The sequence below is a fragment of the Protopterus annectens genome, chromosome 7.part0, assembly GCF_019279795.1.
Source record: "Protopterus annectens isolate FY-2018-M chromosome 7.part0, PAN1.0, whole genome shotgun sequence".
Taxonomy (NCBI): domain Eukaryota; kingdom Metazoa; phylum Chordata; order Ceratodontiformes; family Protopteridae; genus Protopterus; species Protopterus annectens.
Window position 1 is genome coordinate 556,633,937 of NC_056739.1, and position 23,467 is coordinate 556,657,403.

A 23,467-nucleotide genomic window follows, 5' to 3' on the forward strand; every position below is an offset into this window, starting at 1 on the left:
CTGCTGTGAGAAACATTTCTGCAGTTTGTTTCCCACTCTCCCTCCCTATTTGTATGCTGTTATTCTAGTTGGTGGCTTTGCAGTTGCCCGCCCCTACTGTAAATTTGATCTGGGACACTTCTCCCAGTCTAGTGTTATTACCTCATTCTATCTAATACAGGTAGAACATTTGAGAAGGCCAATCTACTTAGTTTCTGCTCCTCCTTTCTCTTTTTCCACCTAAAAAAAAAATTTCTAAGCTTGTTTCCTGCCTTTCCTGTAAGTAGTCTAGTCCAGATACAGATCTGCTGTATCCAGGACTATTTGTAAGCTTCTGAGCGATCAAGCCTTTCTGTGTTGGAGGGAGGCCTTCTAGATTAATTTTGTTTCTTAGAAGTAGCCAGTTTTTTTAGTTTCAGAAGTCAAGTCTGTTTCTTTGAGCTCAGCACTTGTTCAGAACTCATTGTAAGCACTAAATAAGCTACAAATTACTACAGCACTCAACTTTCCTCACTTGTCTAGAGGAAAACAGTTTTTAGTACTTAATAAATAATCACCTATTCAGGCATGTCTAAGGGTCAGCTCCCGGTGTTTTCTGCTGTCTACCTGATAAATCTGGGCATCTTGGGGCAATGCAGCAATTGCCTCACATACACAGACAGCCCTCTCCTCCTACCACCCAACACTACAACCTGTGAGAGATGCACTTATATAGCCAAACTGGAAGCAAAGCTCTCTTCACCCAAGACTGGACTAGACAGTCAAGAGGAGAAGGTAAATGCTTGCACCACACCACACTCACCACATTGTCTCTCAAAACCTACACCACCAAAACACACACATAGAAACACAAAACACACACCTATATTCATGGAGGCTCTCAGTAAAAACCTGCCCAAGCAACAGGGACCTCCAAAGCAGAAACACAAGCAACCTCCACCCCCCCCCAACACAACCCAAATTCCACATAGCCCACAAACTAAGTGTGCCACTCAACCACAGCCCATAAGGCATAACAACATACCCAACACTCTAGTCATAGGTGACTCTGTACTCAGGCACACTGATGTTCCACTCACCAGGCTAAACAAGGAGAAAATTACTGTCTGCTGCCTGTCGGGTGTCAGGATCGGCCACATAACGCATGCCCTCAGGTCACTCCACAACAAGTACAAATATGACTCTGTCATTGTCCATATTGGTGTGAATGACCTGAGATGTACCTCCCTGGACTACATGAAAAGGGACATGGAGGAGCTGTCTGATCTTGTAGCCCAGGCAGGTATGACCCTAGCCCTGAGTAGCATCCTGCCATCACCCAGAATGATACCACAGTACAAGAACAAAATGATCGACTTCAACAATTGGCTAAGCTTCTGGCATCATTCTAAGAGGATCCAGTATCTGTCTGTCTAGGATGACATGATTGACAAACCATGATGATTTGCCAGAGACGGCCTGCACTTGTCACCCCTGGGATTCCGGATACTGGCTAAGGCTTTAGCGACCCCTATAGTGCCTTTTTTTGGCAAGGTTCAAATGAAAAATTCACCACCGTAACAGGTAGAAGCAAGCAAAATCTGAGGGCATTGTTACTCAATGCTAGATGTCTAAACCTCAAAATGCACTCACTCGAGGCACTCCATAAAATGGAGATCATCGACATCTGTGCAGTGACACAGACCTGGTTCAAGGCTCTAGAGAGTACCCCTGCATTACCAGGCTATAATTCATACCACACCTTTCGGCCACCTAACCTGGACCAAAACACTAACGGCATAGGAGTGTCCATATTCATTAAGGATATCCACAACTCCAGGCTAGTTGCTCAGCATAATGCATCCGAGATTATCCAAGTGCAACTAACTCTGGGCAAGACCACAATCCAAATTGTAGCTTGTTACAGATCGCTCTCCATGCCCCAGGATTCCCACTCTTCATTTCTTAATACACTGGAAAATATTAGGGTACAACCTAACACCCTAATAATGGGCGATTTCAACTACACCACCACTAACTGAGAAAACTACTCATGTACCAACTGTTGTGCTCAACGTTTTCTGGAATTCATAAATTCCAATGCCTTGGATCAACTTATCCACACCCCCACCAGGGGCAGCAATATCCTAGACCTGATCATTACCAAAATGGGCAACCATTGCTCCACACCAGAGGTCGATTCTTCATTGGTCAGATCTGACCACAAGCTAATCACCCTAAACATCCACATCCCACCCCCACCCCCCCCATTAGGGAAATCACCGTCAAACTTTCTCCAAAGCCAACTTCATGCTTCTTAAGACAGAAGTGGCAAACCTCATGACACCCATGTTGACGAACAATAGAGGTATGACTGCTGAATCCTACACAAATGCACTTTATAAGCACTTACACAAGTTCATGGATCATGCAATCCCTAACAAAACCAAAATGCTATCCTCCAAAGAAAGGAAGCCAGTCTGGTGGTCCCCTGGTATAAACAAACTCTACAACAGAAGAAAGAAACTGTTGCAAAAAAGAGTAAAATCCCATGATTGGAGGAAGTCCATGGTCAGCCTCAGTAAGAAGTTGAGATCCCTCATAAAATCCTCCAAAGCTAGTTACGAAAACAAAATCGCCACTGACTCTAAAGACAACCATAAAGAATTCTATAGCTATGTCAAGAATATCAATGGCAACACCCAGATCTGCTCTGAGTTACAGCACAATGGCACTAAATATACAGAACCAACTGATATTGCCAACATCTTGGCAGATAGGTTCAATGCTAACTTTACCCCCCTGTCATCCCCTAAAGGGCCCATCTCTATACCAGAAGAATGCAAAGTTCCTGTAATCACGACTACACAGGTAAAAAACACACTCTCCAAAGCCAAGAACACAGCATTCATGGGACCTGACAACATCCCACGCTGCGTTCTACATGAACTACAGAACGAACTGGCACCCCAACTAAGTGCCATGTTTAATCATAGCTCACCTCAGGCTATGTGCCCAGTGAATGGCGCACAGCGACGGTTATCCCACTCTACAAAGGGGGAGCCACCACAGACCCCAGGAACTACTGCCCCATTAGCCTGACGAGCCTGGTCTGCAAGGCTATAGAAAGTATCATCATGGAACTTATAAACAATGAGATTGGTAATCTCCAAGCTCTGGACCCCACCCAGTTTGGGTTTGCAAAAGGCAGATCATGTCTCCTAAACCTGATAGACTTCTTTGAAGCGATCACCAAAGCCATAGATGAGGGTAAGGTGCTTCACACAGCCTATCTAGATCTCGCCAAGGCATTCAACACCATCTCCCACTGAGGAATTATAGATAAACTCCCTAAACTAGGTATAAATCCCTATGTCACAAGATGGGCTGCCAACTGCCTCACTGACAGAACCCACATTGTGAAAGTAGCAGACTCCAAATCCAACTTCAGACCAGTGACAAGTGGAGTACCACAGGATTTAGTACTGGGTCCTCTCCTGTTTTGTATCTACTTCTCTGAAGTACAGGCTAACACAGAAAGTCTTTGTCTAACGAAGTTCGCAGATGACTGCAAACTAGGAGCCATAATCAAAACTCCAAATGATGTGGGCATCCTACAAAAGGGCCTCGCTGAGACAGATGCCTGTTGTCAAAGCATGGCCTTAACCTCAATTCCAAAAAATGCATTGTCATCCCTTTTATTAAAAACTCTGTACCCATGAACTACCACATAGGCAGTAGTCTACTTAACACTGAAAATGTAATAAGAGACCTTGGGACACAGGTGGACAGTAGTCTCTCCTTTGTTAATCGCATTGCCACAGTAGTCAGGAAATCCTTCTGCGTAGCACACCTAATCACAAAGAGCTTCTCATCCAGAAAAAAGAGGTCATTGTTCCCCTCTACTCATCACTCATTAGACCCATTATAAAGTACAATGCCCCTTTTGGTATGCACCTCACAAGACATCTACAACAACTGGAAAGGCCACAGAAATACCTCACAAAGAGGATTACCGGCCTCAAACAGATGCCCTATGCAGACCATCTAAAAAAACTGCAGCTTTACTCCATCGCATATTGCCTACTCAGAGGTGATCTCTGCCTAACATACAAAACTATGTCAAACCCAGAGCTTTTGAACATGATCCACTTAAAGAAATCCCAATCCCTCTGAGCTACATGCTCTAGGGACCTAAACCTTGTCACCATATTAAACAGAACATGCTGGAGGGATTGATTCCTGTCCCAGAGACTTCCTATACTCTGGAACAAACTACCTATCTATATCAAACAAAGCTCCTCATTAGCACTCTTCAAGAAAAATCTTATGATTAGATGGGAATTAGGAAATTCACCCCGGGGAGCTCTTCTGTGGCTCTGCTCAACAGTGGCACAGGAAAATAATTTTCTTGGGTGGCGTAAGCCAGGGTAACTTTTGGTTAGGCTTATATAGGCCCTAGGGCCAATAGCCTAGTACCTACCTATGAGCCTATGAACTATGAAGCAGGGGTTCAGCACATCTTTCAAGGCTCTTTCAGTACCTTGCACAGATATGGGAGACCCAAACTTTTTCAGTGGTGGAGTAGTCTGGGGTAAGAGACCCTTTTCCAGACATAATACTCTGTCCTCAGATATTTTATCTAGTAGTAAATTTCACACAGAAAATAAATAGTAGCTTCATCATACAATATACATCTGATAAAGATTTAGCCCTGAGTAAGAATTATTTATATGCAAATCCTGAACAGATAGCAACCTGGTTAACAACAAGAATGATGATACTCTTCCTTAAGAGTGAATCTGTAAGCCACCCTAAAAACTATGGACCGATAACTTGCCTTCCAGTGACGTACAAACCATATACTGGAATTGATGCTGATAGAGTTTGTAGTCATTTAGGAAAAAACCCTCAACTGTGGCAGTAGAGCTGAAGGATAATAAGCAAAAGTCATATGGGACAAAGGAACATCTGTTGCTAAATAAAAACAACAGAATTGCAAAAAGGGTAAGAAACCAAGTATTGGTGTAGATCGATTACAAAAAAGCATTTGACAGGAACTCACATTCATGGGTAAAGGAGTGCTTACAGATACATAAGATACACACTACAGTGATCAATTGCATTACAGCGACCATGAAACAGTGGCAGACCACTTTGCAGCTAAGCCATGACAAAAGTCAAATTATTATCCCAGGGATAAAAATTCAAAGGTGGATATTCCTGAGTGATTCTTTGTCACCGCTGTTTTTCTTTCTTTCTTTTTTTTTTTTTTGTCTTGTCCTTAACTCATTAAACTGTTTACTTAACAGATTATGTCTTGGTTACAATTTGACTCCCAGAAAACAATCTTAATGTTTAAAGACTTCTCATTTCCTTTTTGTAGACTACTTAAAACTGCATCATTCATCAGATGAGGGGTTAAAGGCAGACCTGGAAATGGTTAAAACTTTCTCAAATGATATAAGAATGTCATTTTGTCTTGATAAATGTACAAAAGCAATGTTTAAAGCAGAAAAGCTGCAGCACTCTGGACAAGGATGTGATATAAAGGAACTTGAGCAGGGGGAGTGTACAAATATTTGGGACTTGAAGGATCAACAATAAACCATGAACAAATACATTGCCTAATTCTGCAGGCCTCAAATATTCTGTCAGAACAAAACACAGTGGCAGACAGACTAAGCAGATCCTAGATTTACCCACAGAAGCTCCGTGTGGACATCTTCCAGGACTTGATCTATATGTGCGGAATACCTTAAATAGATCTGTTCAACTTTTTTCAGGACAGAGAAGTGAAAAAAATTCTGTTCAAGACATTGATGTAGCCATGCTTGGGGAACAGATGCTGTATCATTCCCATGATCTGGAATGTTCCTTTATGAATTACTACCCTTTCCATTGGTTCCTAAGGTACTTCTAAAGATCCAGAAAGAATTACCAAAGATCATTGTGGTATCTCCTTTTGACCCAGGCAAAGATGGGTCTCTGTTTTAATGGAAAGCCAAGGGGAGTTACTACAAGCTTCCTCACAGACTGGATCTTCTTGCAAAGTATTGGGGAGAATAGTACACCGCCAACATAGAGCAATTGCAATTGACAGCCTGGATGATGCTGTTTTGATACCTTTCAGGCCTTGTTCAATGAGGATGTGCAGGAGGTATTTAAGGAGGCAAGAAAACCTAAAACTAGAAATCAAGTGGAACAGTTTTTTTGTAGGTGGAGTTTTGCCAGTAACAGAAATCCCAAAATGTTTTTGTCCACACTGGTTTTGAAATATTTGTCTGAGCTACTTAGAGATGGTTTGTCATATACTACTATCAAAGTGCATCATATGGCCATCTCAGCTTGCCTGCCCATGGGTCACCCTCTTTTGTCTGTTTATGGTCAAACAGTTTAAGAAAGGAGTGTTGCATGAGACCTCCTTAAAAGCAAATTCCTCTTCTGTAGGATTTCAACTTTGATCTTGAAAAATTGACCTTATCTCCCTTTGAACCTGCATGTCAGGCTAATTTATAGATCATTATGTGGAAGACTGCTTTACTTATTGCTCTGACATCTGCAAGGCTTGTCTCTGATCTTCAGTCTTTCATGGTGGGCCAACCCTATCTAATTTTTCTCTAGGACAAGGTTGTGTTATGCACTAATCCATCATTCTTGCCTAACATTTTTCTGGGTTTACCTTGAATCAAGCTGTCAGTCTCCCATTGTTCTATCCTGATCCAAAAACAAGGGGGGAAAGATTTTACATACCTTGGATGTGTAAAGGAGCTCAGGTACTGCCTTGACAGAACAAAGCCCTTTAGGTATACTGAATGACTCTTTGTCTGCTATACAGGAGCTAAGAGAGGGCAATCTGACTCTAAGCAAACTATTGCAAAATGGTTGCCTTCTGCTGTTGTCTTTTTTATTACACCTGCCATGTAGATCTCTTTCAGGCAAGGTTAAAGCTCACTTCACTAGGGCCTTATTCTCTTCAATAACTTATTGAGAAGGGGTGGACTCTAGAAGCATCCTAGAGGCAGCAACCTGATCCTCTGCTCATATCTTCACAAAGCAGTACAACCTAGATTATTTTTCATGGTCCAGAGCAGGTTTTGCCAGGACCATTCTCCAGGGGCTCCTGTATCCTTATCCTTCCACTTTCCAGGTTAGATAAGCTTTGGGAATCTACCCAAAATGTCCATGAAGGAGTGGGAATGGTGAACATAATATAATTGCATAAATTCTGCTTGCCTGTAACAGCAGATTCTTGAATTCCTCACTGCCTCAGTGGCAACACCCACCTGTCATCCATCAGATTGTGCATAGTTGCGGTGGGTCTCAGCCTCTTTGATTCAGTTGTGGTTGGATTTGGTTTTTATATGGTATTGTGACTGGCTGCAAATTTACTCTGCTGGATGATTTTGATTTCAACTACTTTTTCTCTTTCTTAGTGGCAGTGAAAAAGCCTGAACACTCACTTCTTGTGACAGCTGAAGGATTCCCCCTCAGGATATGCCCAGCCAAACACAGGAAAAGAGAGAGAGGGAGTGGAGTCTGTTGTTTTCAAAGCTGGCCAGTCCTGACTTACCTTGGCAGATAACCCAACTGAAGCAGTGAGGAATTTGAACAACTACTCTTACCGGTGTAGGTCTTATGCAACTGTAGTTTTCCTCCATTGTCTGTCTCATGGTTTAACTTTTGTGGCTGCATGCAGCAGTGTTAACTGTGAACATGTGTTAGGAAGCTAGTTCTCTGTGTGGCATTCTTTTACAAGATTGCAATGTTCCTATTCTTCACAAAAATTCCAGTTGTATTTTTTTCTTTGTGATCTCAGATATTATTGTTTGCAGAGTGATATCAACACACACCAAAGTATTGTATATAGTGTCTGCCGGGCTCTATATCACTTCAGTAAAGTGACAGTTCAGCAAATGGCATTTCATCAGAAATGTCTTCTGCTAATTATTTATACTAACTCCAAGATCACACTTGAGTGGGGAAAGGGCAAATTTTCCGATCCTCACTGTGCCACGATCTCAGTATGAACAGGTCGACGAACAGTATGTTCGATGTAAGTGAATCGAAAATGCCGTTTGCTGAACTGAATTTTCACAGAACTGATATAGACCCATCTGCCTTGTAACTATGACTCCCTTCCTAGTAAAAAGCTCCTGGTTACATAGCTATCTTTCAGGCACTGTACACTGAAAACAATGGTGGCGGTGTTGGTGTTGGTGGGAATTAGTGAAAGTTGTTAGAATGTCCCATCCTATTTATCATCTTGTTAACTAACAGAATCTGGTTTGCAAACCAAAACTGATGATGCTTGAACTTGAAAATAAAACTTATCATACACTTGATCATCTACTTAGATTTTGTAAGCCTCTGATCTCATTTATATTCTGCTGTAGTTTCCATTTTGTATTTAATCTTGGGCCATCTCTCTTGTAGCTTACTTTTCTCATATTACTACCCTAGCTTTTTTATACATTATCAATTATTTGCATTTTGCATTAAAAAAATGGGCAAGCAGGCCATCTTGAAGCATAATAAAGCCAGTGTACACCTCACTACAAATTTGCAAATGTTTAAATGTAGACATAAAAAATGAATGTAATACTGCTTTGCAGGAAGCAAGAAAAGTTTTTATGTTAAAATAGATTAAAAGCAAGATTTAACATCACTCAGAAAATTTCTTCCGATCCACAATCTAGAGATATTTCAAATGGCTATCTGTTTGTTAAATATAAATTCTATTCTTTATTGAGCAGGGTCCATGCTGTGTTCCTATGCTCAGAGGAAAAAGTAATACTGTGTGATCAGCAGCACTCATTGTCATTTACATTTGCTGTACTTGATTAATGGGCCACCGTCAGTTGGCCCCCTATTGCTCATTACTTTAATTTTCCTATAATTTAACTGTTTATCAGTCGGCCCAAAGTCTTTCTAAAGTGATATACAGAGCTACATTTTTATTTACAAAATGTTTCTGATTACCTAGACACTTGTGTGTGATATTGATTGTTAAAGACACATGGGAGGGTGCACACACACACACACACACACACACACACACACACACACACACACACACACACACACACACACACACACACACACACACACACACACAGATAACAGTGCAGAACATGAAATGAACAGTCATGCATCAGAAAAATCACCATCACTTTTCTTGTTATCTTGTATAGGACATAACCTGAGTACATTGCTGTTTTCGTTTACCCCTGTCCCTTCCCAAGGCAGTATTATCTGAGTAAGAAACACTGTAGATGAAGATGTAGAACATGATCTGTACTATAGACAGACACCCTTTTTTCACATTTTCATTTTGTTTTTAATCTTCACTTTTGCTCCCCTGGAGATTGTGGCTTATTAATACATGTGGCTCTCAAAAAAATCTCAATAGCCACATCAGAAGGACACAGCAATAAAGGAAAATGTGTGATGCCTGTGTTACACTTTGGTTGCTAGGAAGTTAACACCTGTCTCTATTTGTAGAAGAAACTCTGACTGTAGGCTACTTGGATCTCCGTCAAATCGATTTGCGTCTGTTCCACATCAACATCTAAACATGCTTTGTGCAGCTTTCCATTCTGTGAGATGATACACTGCAGCAAATCTAAATAAAAAGATAAACAAATATGTAGCCTGCATTATTATTGTATCCACTGCACAGAAAATTGGGTACCTTTACAGGCAGGTAGGTGGTTTCTCACTCCACGTTCCCAAGCTGGTACAAAAAATGTATTTATTCCCCCAAAGGTTGCCTCGCTTACACTTGTAGGTAACAACAGTTCCAAATGTGATATCTTTCTGAAATGTTCCCACTTCATATGTCCCATGCTCTATTTTTGGAGGTTCATCACATGTAACAGCTGAAAGAAATAGAAATTATGTAAGAGCAATATGCAAATAAGCACGTGAAGCTTCTTTACTGTATGACAGAACTAATAAACTGTATTTCTTTGAAGCTTCATATAAAAATGCTAAAGACACTATGTTAGAAAATATATTTAGTTATTTATAACATATAGAAGGCTACTGTTGTATGGAAAAAAGTTGAGACATTAATTGTCTTGGGCACATGACATGACTATGGGAAACAGCAAAACATTTTTAACTAAGTGAGCATGTAAGACTAGCACACAACAAAATGGAGGTACTAGCAAAAACCTTACTTGCTAGGCATCTTTATTTTATAGGTTCATAGGTTCATAGGTTGATACTAGGCTATCTGCCCTAGGGCATTTATAAGCTAGCCAGAGTGTGTTTGGCTTTAGCCACCCTTTTAGATTAGTTGACTGTGCCTCTGTATAGTAGGTCACAGAAGATAGCCCTTTTAAGGTTAGTTTATTGTGTCTCTGTCTAGTAGGGACACAGAAGCGATCCCAGGGGTAAACCTACGATCTCCCATCCACTCGTCAAGATTTCTCTTGAAGAGTGTCATTGAGGGGCTCTGCCTAACATGGATTGGGATTTTGTTCCAGAGTGAGGGGAGCCTCTGGGATATGAATCTGTCCCTCCAGCATGTCCTATTTATTTCTGTGCTGAGGTTTAAGTCCTTGGAGCGTGTGGCTCTAAGGGATTTGGATTTCCTGAGGTGGAGCATGTCTATTAATTCTGGATTGGACATGGCTTTATACGTCAGGCACAGATTGCCTCAGAGTAGGTGGTAAGCAACTGAGTAGAGCTGGAGTTTCTTTAGCCTAACTGCGTAGTGCATCTGTTTGAGTCCATTGATCCTCTTGGTGAGGTACTTTTGGGGTCTTTCCAGTTGCTGCAGGTGTCGGGTAAGGTACATCCCAAACGGGGCATTGTATTAAATTATGGGCCTGATAAGTGATGAGTAGAGGGGCACAATGACCTCTCGATCTAGATGTGACCCCTTTTGTGATAAGGTGGGCTATATAGAAGGTCTTTCTAACCACTTTGGCAATGTGATTGTCAAAGGAGAGATTGCTATCTACTTGGGTCCACATATCCCTAATTACTTCTTCCGTACTTAATGGATTACCACCTATGTGGTAATTTGTGGGCACTTAGCTTTAGGCCATGGCTCTGGCACCAGTTATCCGTCTCTGTGAGACCCATTTGGAGGATGCTTGTGTCAGTCGGCGAGTCGATTATGGCATCCAGTTTGCAGTCATCTGCAAACTTGGTCAGCCATAGTCCTCCCGTGTTAGCCTGTACCTCAGAGAAATATATACCGAACAAGAGAGGTCCCAGGACTGAGCCCTGTGGGACACCACTTGTAACTGGTTTAGAGTCTGACATGGCACCTGCAATTCTGACCATGTGGGTTCTATCCCTGAGCCAGTTTGCAACCCATCTTGTGACATAGGGGTTGATATTTAAGCTGGTGAGCTTATTTATGATGCCTGTGTGGGGTATTGTGTCGAAGGCTTTTGTGAGGTCCAGGTAGGCTGTGTGGACTACCTTCCCTTCATCTATGGCCTTGGTGACTGTTTCAAAGAAGTTGACCAGGTTCAAGAGGCAGGATCTGCCCTTAACAAAGCCGAATTGGGTAGGATCCAGTGTTTGGAGGTTCCCAATTTCTTTGTTTATGAGTTCCATGATGATACGCTCCATAGTTTTGCAGACCAGGCTAGTCAGGCTTATAGGGCGATAGTTTCCGGGATCCATTGTGGCACCACCTTTGTGGAGTGGGACCACTGTTGCTGTACGCCATTCCTTGGGTACATATCCTGTAGTAAGGCTGAGATTGAACAGTGACTTTATGTAAGGGTTCAGTTCTTCTTGGAGCTCATGTAAGATGCAGCCCGGGACACCGTCTGGTCCCATTGATGCTGCGTTTTTTGCTTTGGAGAGGGCAGCTCTCACCTGTGCATCTGTGATGTCAGGGAGGCTACACTCTGTTGGGATAGACATTTGCTCTTTTGGGGGGGGAGGGGGGAGAAGTTTGCACTGAACCAGTCTGCCAGGATGTTGGCAATGTCTGTGGGTTCAGTGTATTTTTTGTCATTTTGCACTAACTCAGAGCATATCTGGGAGTTGCCACCCAGGTTCCTGACATAACTAAAGAAGGCCTTGTGATTATCTTTAGCGTCTTGTTGAATTTTTCTTTCGAAGCTGGCCTTAGATGATTTTATGAGGGATTGTAGTTTCTTGCTAGTACTGATCAGAGATGCCTTCCCTTTTTGGGATTTTGCTCTATCGTAGTAGCTTCCTCCTTCTGTTATATAGCTTATTTATGGCTGGGGTCCACCAGACAGGACTACTGCCTTTGGAGGAGTGAGTCTTGGTTTTATTTGGGATAGCACAATCCATGCATTCCTGTAGGTGTCCATAGAATGCGTTTGTAAAGGATTCTGCATTTTGGGCCGTATTTTTCACTGGCCCGGGAGCTTTGAAGGATTTCACTTCGGTTTTGAGAAGTGTGAAGTTTGCTTTTGAGAAGTTCTTCACCATGGTTTCCTTGGCTGGGGGTGGGTATGGGATATGGATGTCCAGTGAGATTAATTTATGGTCAGATCTTACCAATGAGGGGTATACCTCTGGTATGGAACATAGAGTCCCCATGTTGGTGATGATCAGGTCCAATATGTTTTCCCCTCTTGTGGGAGTGGTGACCAGTTGTTCCATAGCATTTGAGTTTATAAATTCTATGAACCATTGGGTGAGGGTGTTGGGGCTTGAGTAGTGCTCCCAGTCTATGTCTGGGTAGTTGAAGTCACCCAATATAATGGTGTTTGGAGAGACCTTCATATTCTCCAGTGTTCTCAGGAAAGCCGAGTGGGGTTCCTGAGTTTGGGAGGGTGGTCTGTAGCAGGCTACAAACTGAAAGGCAGTTTTGCCCACTGTTAGTTGCACATGGATGGTCTCCAATGCTTCATGCAGTGCCGCTAACCTGGAGGTGTGGGTATCTTTGATGAATATGGATACTCCCCCTCCTTTTGTGGTCCGGTCCGAGTTTTGGGGCCGAAAAGCATGTTATGAGGTATAACCTGGTAGTGCTGGGGTGCTCTCGGGAGCCTTGAACCAGGTTTCTGTTACTGCACAGATATCGATATTTTCCATACTGAGGAGAGCCTCGAGTGCATGCATCTTGAGGTTTAGACTTCTGGCGTTGAGCAGCATTACCCTTAGTTTCTTTTTCCTTGTGTTGTCTATGGAGATGGGTTTGTCTTTTGAGCCTTGCCTAAAAAAGGCACTATGGGGGTGGCAAGAGCCTTAGCCAGTATTCAAAAGCCCAGTGGTGACAGGTGCAAGCTGTCCCTAGTGAAGCAACGTGGCGTGTCGAGCATGTCATCCCAGGCTGTCAGACACTGGACCCCCTTTAAAAGACACCAGTACTTTAGCCAATAGTTAAAATTGATCATTTTGTCTTTATACTGTGGCATCATTCTTGGTGAGGGTAAGATGCTACTCAAGGTCAGGGTCATACTGGCCTGGGCTGCATGATCAGAGAGCTCCTCTATGTCTCTTTTCATGTAGTCCAGGGAGGTACATCTCAGGCCATTCACACCAGCATGGACAATGACGGAGTCATATTTGTACTTGCTTTGGAGTGACCTGAGTGCTTGTGTTATGTGGTGGATCCTGCCACCCGACAGGCAGCTTACAGTGACCTTCTCCTTGTTCAGCCTGGTGAGTGGGACGCCAGTGTGTCTGACAATAGAGTCACCTATTACAAGTGTATTAGGTGTGTTGTTTAGCCTTAAGGGCTGTGACTGTGTGGCACACTGACTTTGTGAACTATGTGATACGTGGGTATTGTTGTGGGGTAGCAGTTGCTTGGAAGTCTGCTTTGGAGGTCTCTGCTGCTTGGGCATATTTTTATTTAGAGCCTCCGAGTATGTTTTTGTGTGTTTATGTGTTTGGTTTGCTGTTGCGATAGGTCTATGTGAGACTGGATTTGTGGTGTGTGTGGTTACCTTCTCCTCCTGACTGACTGCGCCAGTACTGGGTTGACAGAGCTCAGCCTCCAATTTGGCTATATAGTTGCATCTCTCACATATATTTGAGCTTGTTGGGAGGAGAATAGGGTAGTCTGTGTACATAAGGTAACATTGCCTCAAGATTCCCAGATTCACTAGCTGGACAGGAGAGTAAACCCGAAACTGACTTTTGGACATGCCAGAATAGTATAAGGAACTACTTTTTGACTGATCAAAAAGGACCAATAGGGAGCCAAGTACTTAAAGGGAGTATAAGAGGGTGTAGTGCTTTAGTTTATTAGTGCTTACTTATAAGATGACTTAAACGAGCAACTGCAGGGCTTTAGAATGAAAATAGAGTGCTTACTTTGAGATTTAGAACAGTTCTAAGGGAAAAAGTGAAGAGCAGACTTTGTGGAGCCAGGAATAGTTTATACCTATTTAAGCAGCGCTGCCCGATGCTATGCTATGCGGAAAATCGCGCAAAACCATGCAAATGGGGGTTTTAAAGCAGGGAAATGGAAAGAGATAGGAATTGACCCAAAACGGCCAATAAGCTACTAGTTTCAGGGCTGAGACCACTCCTCCAGGGACAGATAGGCTGCTCAAAGCTCCCCTGTCTCACTGGTGAACAGAGAAGCTTTCCCCTATCCAAGTAAGGATATGGGCAACACAGGAAACTATACCACAGTCTGGAATTCAGCAAAACCTGAAATCTGGACTAATCTAGTTTAGCAAAGGAGGGAAAAGAGAATATATATTTTTTTTGTTTTGTTTTTTTCAGGAAACAGCAGAAAAACACACAGAAAATACTGTAAATGCTATAAACAGGCTAGCGCACCTTAGTGTGTAGCCTACAACAATTATACAATACAAAAATGACTTAAATTGATATAAAACAAGTGCAAAAACTATAAAAAGCAGAAGGTAAATGCAATTTAAACTTTTTAAAGCACAGATCAGTTAGAAATTCGCTTTTTAGGCGGGAAAAGGCAGTTGGAGCAAAAAAACAGAGAAAAAAATACTTAAATCTGGAAAAGTCTCCCTTGGGTCTCTCTGTTGCCTGTATCACTCTGCAGGACATCACAAGGAGCTGTGCGGAGTTGTATACTGGCGCAAAAACGGGTTTTAAACAGGGAAACTGAAAGAAATAGGAATTGACCCAAAACGGCCAATAAGCTACTAGTTTCAGGGTTGAGACCACTCCTCCAGGGACAGATAGGCTGCTCAAAGCTCCCCACTCTCACTGGTGAACAGAGAAGCTTCCTCCTATCCAAGTAAGGATATGGGCAACACAGGAAACTATACCACAGTCCAGAATTCAGCAAAACCTGAAATCTGGACTAATCTAGTTCAGCAAAAGTGGGAAAAGATCTTTTTTGTTTGTTTGTTTTCAGGAAACAGCAGAAAAACACACAGAAAACAATGTAAATGCTATAAACAGGCTAACACACTTTAGTGTGTTGCCTACAACAGTTATACAATACAAAAACGACTTAAACTGATATAAAACAAGTGCAAAAACTGTAAAAAGCAGAATGCAATTTAAACTTTTTAAAGCACACATCAGTTAGAAATCCGCTTTTTATGTGGAAAAAGGCATTCGGAGCAAAAAAACAGAGAAAAAAATACTTAAATCTGGAAAAGTCTCTCTTGGGTCTCTCTGTTGCCTGTATCAATCTGCAGGACACCGCAAGGAGCTGTGCGGAGTTGTATACAATAACAAACTTTTTAAATCACAGATTCACTAAAAAACTGGCGTTTTAGGCGGAATTAGTTAAGCCTGCAAGAAAAGTAGAAAAGTGATACTTAATCACTCCAAAGTCACTCTTTTGTCTGTCTGCTGCTATAGACTCTGCAGAAGTCTCATTTTGAGATGAAATCACATTTTTTCAGTCACAGTTAATATTCACAGATATCGAAGAGCGATCTCAGATGTCTGGCAGAAGCAACTTTTGTAACCTAAAATAGTTTTAGTTTGCTTCTCAGTTTTTCCCAAAGCCAACAATGCATAAAAATTACAAAACTCTGTGTACTTTTAAGAGTAACAGTACACCATTTACCAAAAGTTAATGCTTCCTGAAGTGTGTATGACTAATGATGACCTAGGAGTGAAGCTGTGGAGGCCATAGTTGTTTGTTTACACCTGCTGAAGAATAATTTGCTATAAAATATTATTTTTCTAGATATTATCATCTGAGTTACTAATACAAAATGTTTTCTGATGGGTCAGACCATTTTCATTGTAGGCCTAGAGAGTAAATCACTTTAATTGTTAAAAAATAAAAAAGCAGAAAGTGTTACAAAACAAACTGATAATCACAAAGTTATGCTAAGGACCCAGAGGAAGGGTCTCAAACATTGATATATATTCTACAAAACAGAGTGCTGTTGTCCAAAAAAGATGGACTTCATCAGAACTAGATCAAAGCACTTAACTCTTATATTTTGTAGAACAAGTATTACCATTTCAGAGACTTCCTGTAGACTTTTAGCCAATACTAATAGCTTATACAGACATATGTAATATTCTTTAATAGGTCACTGAATAATATTATTTAAAACTTTTAACTTCAGTAAAAGTAGTCTCAGTTCTCTAAAGCATTTTCTGTATATTAAAAATTAAATATACCAATGAATTCCTTATGTCTAACATCAATTTTAATATTATTATTCAAATAGAAACAGAACATATTCCTGCAAGAAAGGATTAGTATTTGCGTTAGAACTGTTTCTCTCTTTTGCACTGTTTGTCAGTCTAGGCTCCAGCTTCCCTATGATCCTGATTTTTTTTAAAGTGGATACTGGAAGATGAAAATATACTAGTATAAAAATAACAGGATTCTGTTAATGTTTCCTTTTCCATGGTTCAGTAAATCACTGAAAATAATTATTCAATGTCAGAAATAGTCATACTGGGAAGATACATGTAGCATGTCCTCAGACAGTCCATATCTATATTCCTGCTACTCTGTAGTAATATCTCCCATGTGAGACCCCCATTAGACCTTAAAGATCTAATAATAAGAACACTATGTTAACGGCAACAATGTCTGATCATTAAATGACAGGACCATATATTTTTAAAGCATGGAGTTCAGAGTGTTCCCCAATAGGAGCAGTGTATAACTACTCAACATATTTTCATGTTAGCATATTTTCATTCATTCATCATCCAGTGACAAGTTTACCCATTTCAGGGTCATGGGAAACCAGACTCTAGTCTGAAACTCACCTTGTGCAAGAGAGACAAAAATGCTAACTACGACACTGATCCTTTCAGGCAAGCATGCATTCCTTTTGGATTTGAATAATATTGATATTGATAAGAGATGTCATTTGATCCTCCCCTTTTTTGAATGATAAGATAAAGGAACTCTCCAGTGTGGTTAATTTCAATATACACAACCAATAGTTTCTTGTTGTGGCATTTTTTTTTTAATTTGGGACTATATAATTAATTACAGAAATATGAACAAACAAATCCTGTATTACTAATTGAATATCACTGAGAAAACACTGAAAAACATTTATTGTACACAGAGTTAAGCGCTTTCATTCTGAGTAGTGTTTTTCTAAAATCAATCATTAAAAATTTAAACTGTGATTCATCACATGTATCCAAATTCACAGTTTAATATTTTAATGACTGATTTTAGAGAAATAGTAGTTCTGGTGAAGTTCCTGATATAATTGGAATGAGAGTGCTTAACTCTGTGTACAATAAATGGTTTTCAGTGTGAAGTTTCTCAGTGCAGTTCAATTAATACTACAGGATTTGTTTGTTTAGGTTTGTGAGCATTCCTGTGGCGATTACAATTACAGAAATGTGTTATAAAATCGATTATTTGAGATTCCGATGATTTTTTGAATGAGATCAAGGAGAATATTCTAGAAAGAGAGCATGTACTGGATAATTATGAATGTTAATAGTTTATATGCTAACATCAAACATAGTCATGAAGTTGAATCCCATAATTATTTCATGAGGTATCCCAGTGAGTTTTGTTTGTAGACTATTTTTTTCTTTGATTAAAGCCTGTATAGGCAAACAAAGGGCACAGCAATGAATGCCCCATTTGCTTCTCTGCATACTGATTTGGCAGCAGAATGTTTTGAAGTTGAGCATATTGATTGAAATTAATTTTATAAGTCTAACCCCACTAAATATTTTTTATAAAATTTTTATATATTCTTATGTGAAGGTAGCCTGATTGCAGGTGATGATTTTATTTTTGGCTTGTCTATTAACAGATTTGTTTGTAAATTTGATACTAACATGAAAAGGTTTATTTGTATGTTATAGTGAGTAGTAAGAATGATAAAGGTATAATTGTTAGACATCATAGGAACTCTACAGTTGACAGGGATTATCTACATGGTGGTAGCTTTCATCCTCCTAACACATTTATTGAATTTCCTCCATCATAGGGAACTGTTAACATACATAGCATATGTATTGCTAGGAAGGATTTTTAAAAGAAACTTATAACTTAATAAGAATGCCTACTGCTAGGGGATATGATTCTGTTAAGGTTAAGAAAGCTTCATTTATTGTTAGGTTAAACAGAGATTGGATAAAAGATATAAAAATATGGAAGAACCTGATGAGACAACCATTTCTTCCCTACAAATCAAATTTAGTTTGTAGCACAGTAGAGTATGCAACACCAGCTGAAATGGTTAAAATAATTAGAAATGGTTGCTAATTTCTGAAACAGGATGATTTTTTTTAAACAAATGTTAAACAGTAATTTATGTATTTCTTTAGTAGGGCAGACATGTAAAGATTTCCTGGTGCATAGTTATTTAAAAAAACTGTTGAAAGGTTAGAAAGATCCAAGGGTATACCCAGAGTTATTTCTCCCTGAGGTACTTGTATTACTTATTCACATATGGGAACAACTTTTACTAGGATGAATACTGATAGATTTTAGGTGAAATATCTAAACTAGTACTTAATTTCATGTATTTTTTTTTCTGTAAAATGGACAGTATTTTTTTATACCGTTGTATGCAGATTGCTTATTTTATATAGGTAAAATCACCAGAACTATTAAGGTTAAAATATAAGAGAATTTAAGAGATATCAGAAACAATAATATTGAAACTCCTTTCACTAAGCATTTTATAGAACTGTATGTTGGTGAAGGTGAAGATTTAAAACAACTGTTCTGGCAATTTTTTAAAATGTGATTGAGAGATAAGACTGTGAAAGATTTATTTTTGCATAAGAAAGATGTACGACCTTTCAAGTATAATACTTTGAGATTAAAGGGATTCAACACAGAATATAATTGGAGGCATTTCTTGCCTTAATTGTTTAAATGTGTGTTTTATGATTGGTTATTTGTAATTAGTTATTCATTTAAGTGGGTTTGAATGATGTTATATGATTTTAATGCTCTGGTAAAGGCAATGCTATGGCACCACATTCTTAGTTGTTGCCATTTTGCTGTCTTTTTGTTATTTTAAATTTACTGAAGATGTGTTTATAGTATATATTCTTTCTTATATTTGGTGCTGTCCAAACTATTCCATGTGGAGAGAACTACCTTCCAAATGTGGTATCTCAAATCAAAACCATTGAGACTACTTAAATAATGGCTCTGGGATTTGTTTTCAAGTCTTATAAATACAGAGTCATTTTTTTATCATAACCTCTCTCTCTCTCTCTCTCTCTCTCTCTCTGTCTGGTTTGGATGTTATAATAATTGGCTAACATCTAGAAAGTTCTGTGTTGATTTTTGCTGCAGGATGAAGTCCACTTGTAAGAATTTTACATGCAGAAACAAGAATGGATGGATGGTAACTTTAAAGCAAGTTACTAGGAGTAACTGAATGGGTGGAGTGAACTGGAATGAAGGGATGTCAGGATGAGCACTGAATATGGCTCCATTTTAAATGAGTGTCTGTCCACATGCTAATGTAGAATCTAAATACATACATACATACATACAAATATTTCAAGCATGGGCATTAATGCCCTTCTAGCTTGCCAATATACCAAAACACTTGTTCTCATAATAAGTATCCAGGCAGTTTTAGAAATATCTAAACTAGTACTTAATTTCATGTAATTTAGTAGTCCATTCCATACATCGGCTACTCTGTTAAGAGAACCAGTCAGTACACTTCTCATTCCTATAAAATCTTCTATGTAGGTTGTCTGATGATTCTCTAGTACTTTTTGTTAACCCCAAACATTCCCAGAGATAGTTGTCACTAAATGCCCTCACACCTGAATAAGATCGCCTCTTAGATATCTACAAGAGACACTATACAAGTTCAGATATTTTAGTCTTTCATAATAATTAAAATTTTCACATCCATGGATACTCTCAGTATATGTCCATTGTAATCTTTCCAGTTTACTCATGCTTGTTTTCTCATAGGGTTTCCATATTGTTATTCCATACTCAAGTTTGGGTCAAATGTAACTAACAAACAATGACTTCATCATTTCTGATTTCCTAGACATTATAAATCTTTTTATACAACCTATAGTTCTATAACTATTATTAACCAATTGGTTGATATGATTAGAAAAACTCATAGCTGAATCTACCCATATACCAAGGTCCTTAAATGAGTCTACAGTTTCAATCACTGTATGCTGTATTAAATATTCACCTTTCAATGTATGTCTACCAAATCTCATATGCTTAATTTTTGATGTATTTATCAACATATTATTCTCCTGTGCCCAAATGGTCAATTTAGTCAAGTTATTTGCAGACATGCCTTATCTGTAACACATGTAATCAGTTTAACCAATTTCAGGTTGTCTGCATATAGACTGTAGAATACCTCAGATGAAAAAGTTAGGTCTGAAATATACAATCTAAACAAGTAAGGGCCTAGGACAGAGCTCTGTGAGACATGCTGACTGTAACCAAGGATTTTGCCTGTCCAGTTGCTGTATGATACTTGCCATGTCCTATTTGTAAGCCATGCAGCTATCCATCTTATCAAGGGTACATCAAGACCTAGTTGTACTAATTTATTGATCAGTGTTATGTGTATGACCCTGTCAAATGCTGAAGTTAAATCTATATAAATTACATCACAGCACAATTTTTCATTCATAGCTGTTATTATATTGTTATAGAATGTCATGTTACAGGTGGTAATAGATCTGTTTACAACATATGCATGCTGATATATGGTTTCAAGTCCCAACCTATCCAGTTCTGACAATAGTTTATCCAATATTACCTTCCCCATTATTTTTCCACAACATGAAAGAAGATTTAATGGTCTATACGACTCTGGGTTTGTCCTATTCCCTTTTGCCTTAAAAACAGGTTTAATAAATACATGTCTCCAATCTTGAGGAATCTCCCCGTATTTATATGGCCTAGGGAATAACAGAAATAATGGTACTGTAAGATCTTGCTGAAGTGTTCTCAGGTCATTGTTACTAATTCTGTCTCCTTCCTGCATTTTGTTTGGATCCAGTTTGTGCAGTTCTTTTTCAGTATAATCCAATTTGATTCCAGTATCTGGGATTACCTGGACGTCACTAGGACAACTTACCACCCCGTTTGTAGAGCCAAACTGTTTTGCATAAGATTTTGTAAATACACTTATAATCTGATGTGTCTGAGAATAAATTTTAGAATCTGCATACAGTTTATCAATTTGAGTGTCTTTACTCCTTCCACATCTTATGTATCTATAAAAAGGTTTCCTGTTATGCTCAATATCTTTATATAAATTTTCTTCAAAATTTTCTTGATCTTGTCTCACAGTGTGCTTAATCTGTTTGTCCAGCTTGTTTATTTCAGTTTTTAAAGTTGTAGTTCGACCTCTCTTCCATTTCTTATATTTTTTGTCCCTCACTTTAATCAAATATCTTGTTCTTATGGAAATATACAATATCTGCCTGATAGTGTATGCCTAGATTCTGATGTTAAACATTTTTTTTTATTTTTTGCACTCAAACAATTTCGCTTTCAAAACTTTCCACATTCTATCTGCAGTTTTTCCACTGAACACCTTGCTCCAGTTAGTTTCACATAGTGACTGTTTTGCTTTCATATAATCTGTAATTAACCTTCTGTGCATTGGCTTAGATTTCAGTTTGGCAGAATTATCTAGCAACAAATTAACGTTTATAACCCCATGATCACTGCACATCAATGGTGGTAAAACTCGACTTGAAGTTATAGTGAAATTCTTCCTCAAACAATGTGAGAGCTAATTTTAAAAGTCGAGATAATTCCTGATATATGAGGTGATTGAGAAGTTCCAGTAAATACCACAAAACCCAATACCTATAAACGCAAAACTACTTAGCTCTAATTGCATGAAAATTCTCAATTAGAAATAACTACTGTTGTATACCTGAGTTTCATGCAGTAACAATATGTGAAATCCAAAGAAAGGGGAAAATGGGTTCAGGTGCCTAGGTAGTAAGTCATTTCCCTGCGATACATTTGGTTAGGGATGCGTGGTTGAACTGAATTCCCTGTGGGCAAAGAGAAGCATGCACTGCCATGACCACAGCTTTAATAATTAATTGCATGGGGACAAAAGAAGTAATGAGTGTTGTGCTCAGTGTACAGTACATGCTTATGTAACTACAACAGACAGAAGTGCACTACAGCATGGAAGAAATATTGCATGCTACTGTAGTCACACTTATGCTCCCATATGCATTTTAGGTAATATTCCCTAGACAGTGTGAAGGGGTTAGTGGTCCACACACCAATTATAAAGGCACTGCTCATTGTGCACTGCATTTTTACAGTCACTTATATGCCCAATGGCCAGCCTGATGCTGATGCCTGCCATACTGCCTACTGTCCTATGTTGCCTTGGGGGTCAAGGACATTATTTCCACCTGTGCATTTGGTTATTGAAATTGTGGGTGTGGCACCACATTCTTCTCTATGTCCACAGGGAATTCACAGCAGCAACATTTCTCAGCAGCTGAATGTCACTTCAGTCATATGCCTCCAACCAAATGTAGCACAGGGGAATGCCTAACTGCCTAGGCACCTGAATGCAGGGACAACTCCCCGCACTTCTTTAATGTATTATTCTCAGTTTGCTTGTAATAATATTTCAGGAGTTATACTGATTCTTTGTGGTTCTGTGACCATAGAGTTAGTATATGTAATTTCTAGAGCTGTATAGGAGGAGTTTTTTAGGTGATTGCAAATGAAAAGTATTTTGTTATTTTTGTGTTTTGATGAAGGAAGTTGCTGATGAAGTTTCACAATGTATTTTAGGTCATAGAAGTTCATCAGTGATGTAAAGGAATATAATTGTGTGTGTGTGTGTGTGTGTGTGTGTGTGTGTGTGTGTGTAGCTATACATATATATATATATATATATATATATATATATATATATATATATATAGATGACATCCGCAGTGGTGCAGCGGTAGCATTGTTGCCTCACAGCAAGAGGTTCTCCCATTCAATTCTTGGCTGGAGTGCGGGGAGTGCCTTCTGTGTGGAGTCTGCATGTCCTCCCCGCGGTTGAGTGGGCATTCGAAAGACATGCGTAAATGGGTGTGCCTTCATTGAAGGTTGAATATCGAGCTGGCACCTCGGCGTTCGTGAAAATCTACTGCCAATCATTAGCGAACC

The 23,467-nt window shown here is 39.5% G+C and overlaps 1 protein-coding gene across 4 annotated transcripts in view; it reads right to left on the reverse strand.

Moving 5' to 3' along the window:
- The window catches only part of LOC122806592 (basement membrane-specific heparan sulfate proteoglycan core protein-like), a 1,657,353-nt gene that overhangs the window by 36,943 nt on the left and 1,596,943 nt on the right, over positions 1–23,467 (reverse strand). For 3 of the 4 annotated variants that reach the window (XM_044077142.1, XM_044077144.1, XM_044077141.1), the window contains one exon: positions 9,653–9,839. The exons of the other annotated variant lie outside the window; for it this stretch is intronic. In XM_044077142.1, the coding sequence (XP_043933077.1) occupies positions 9,655–9,839 (185 nt within the window). In that variant the 3' untranslated portion in view covers positions 9,653–9,654. The remainder of the gene's footprint in view (positions 1–9,652; positions 9,840–23,467) is intronic. 4 annotated transcript variants of the gene reach the window in all.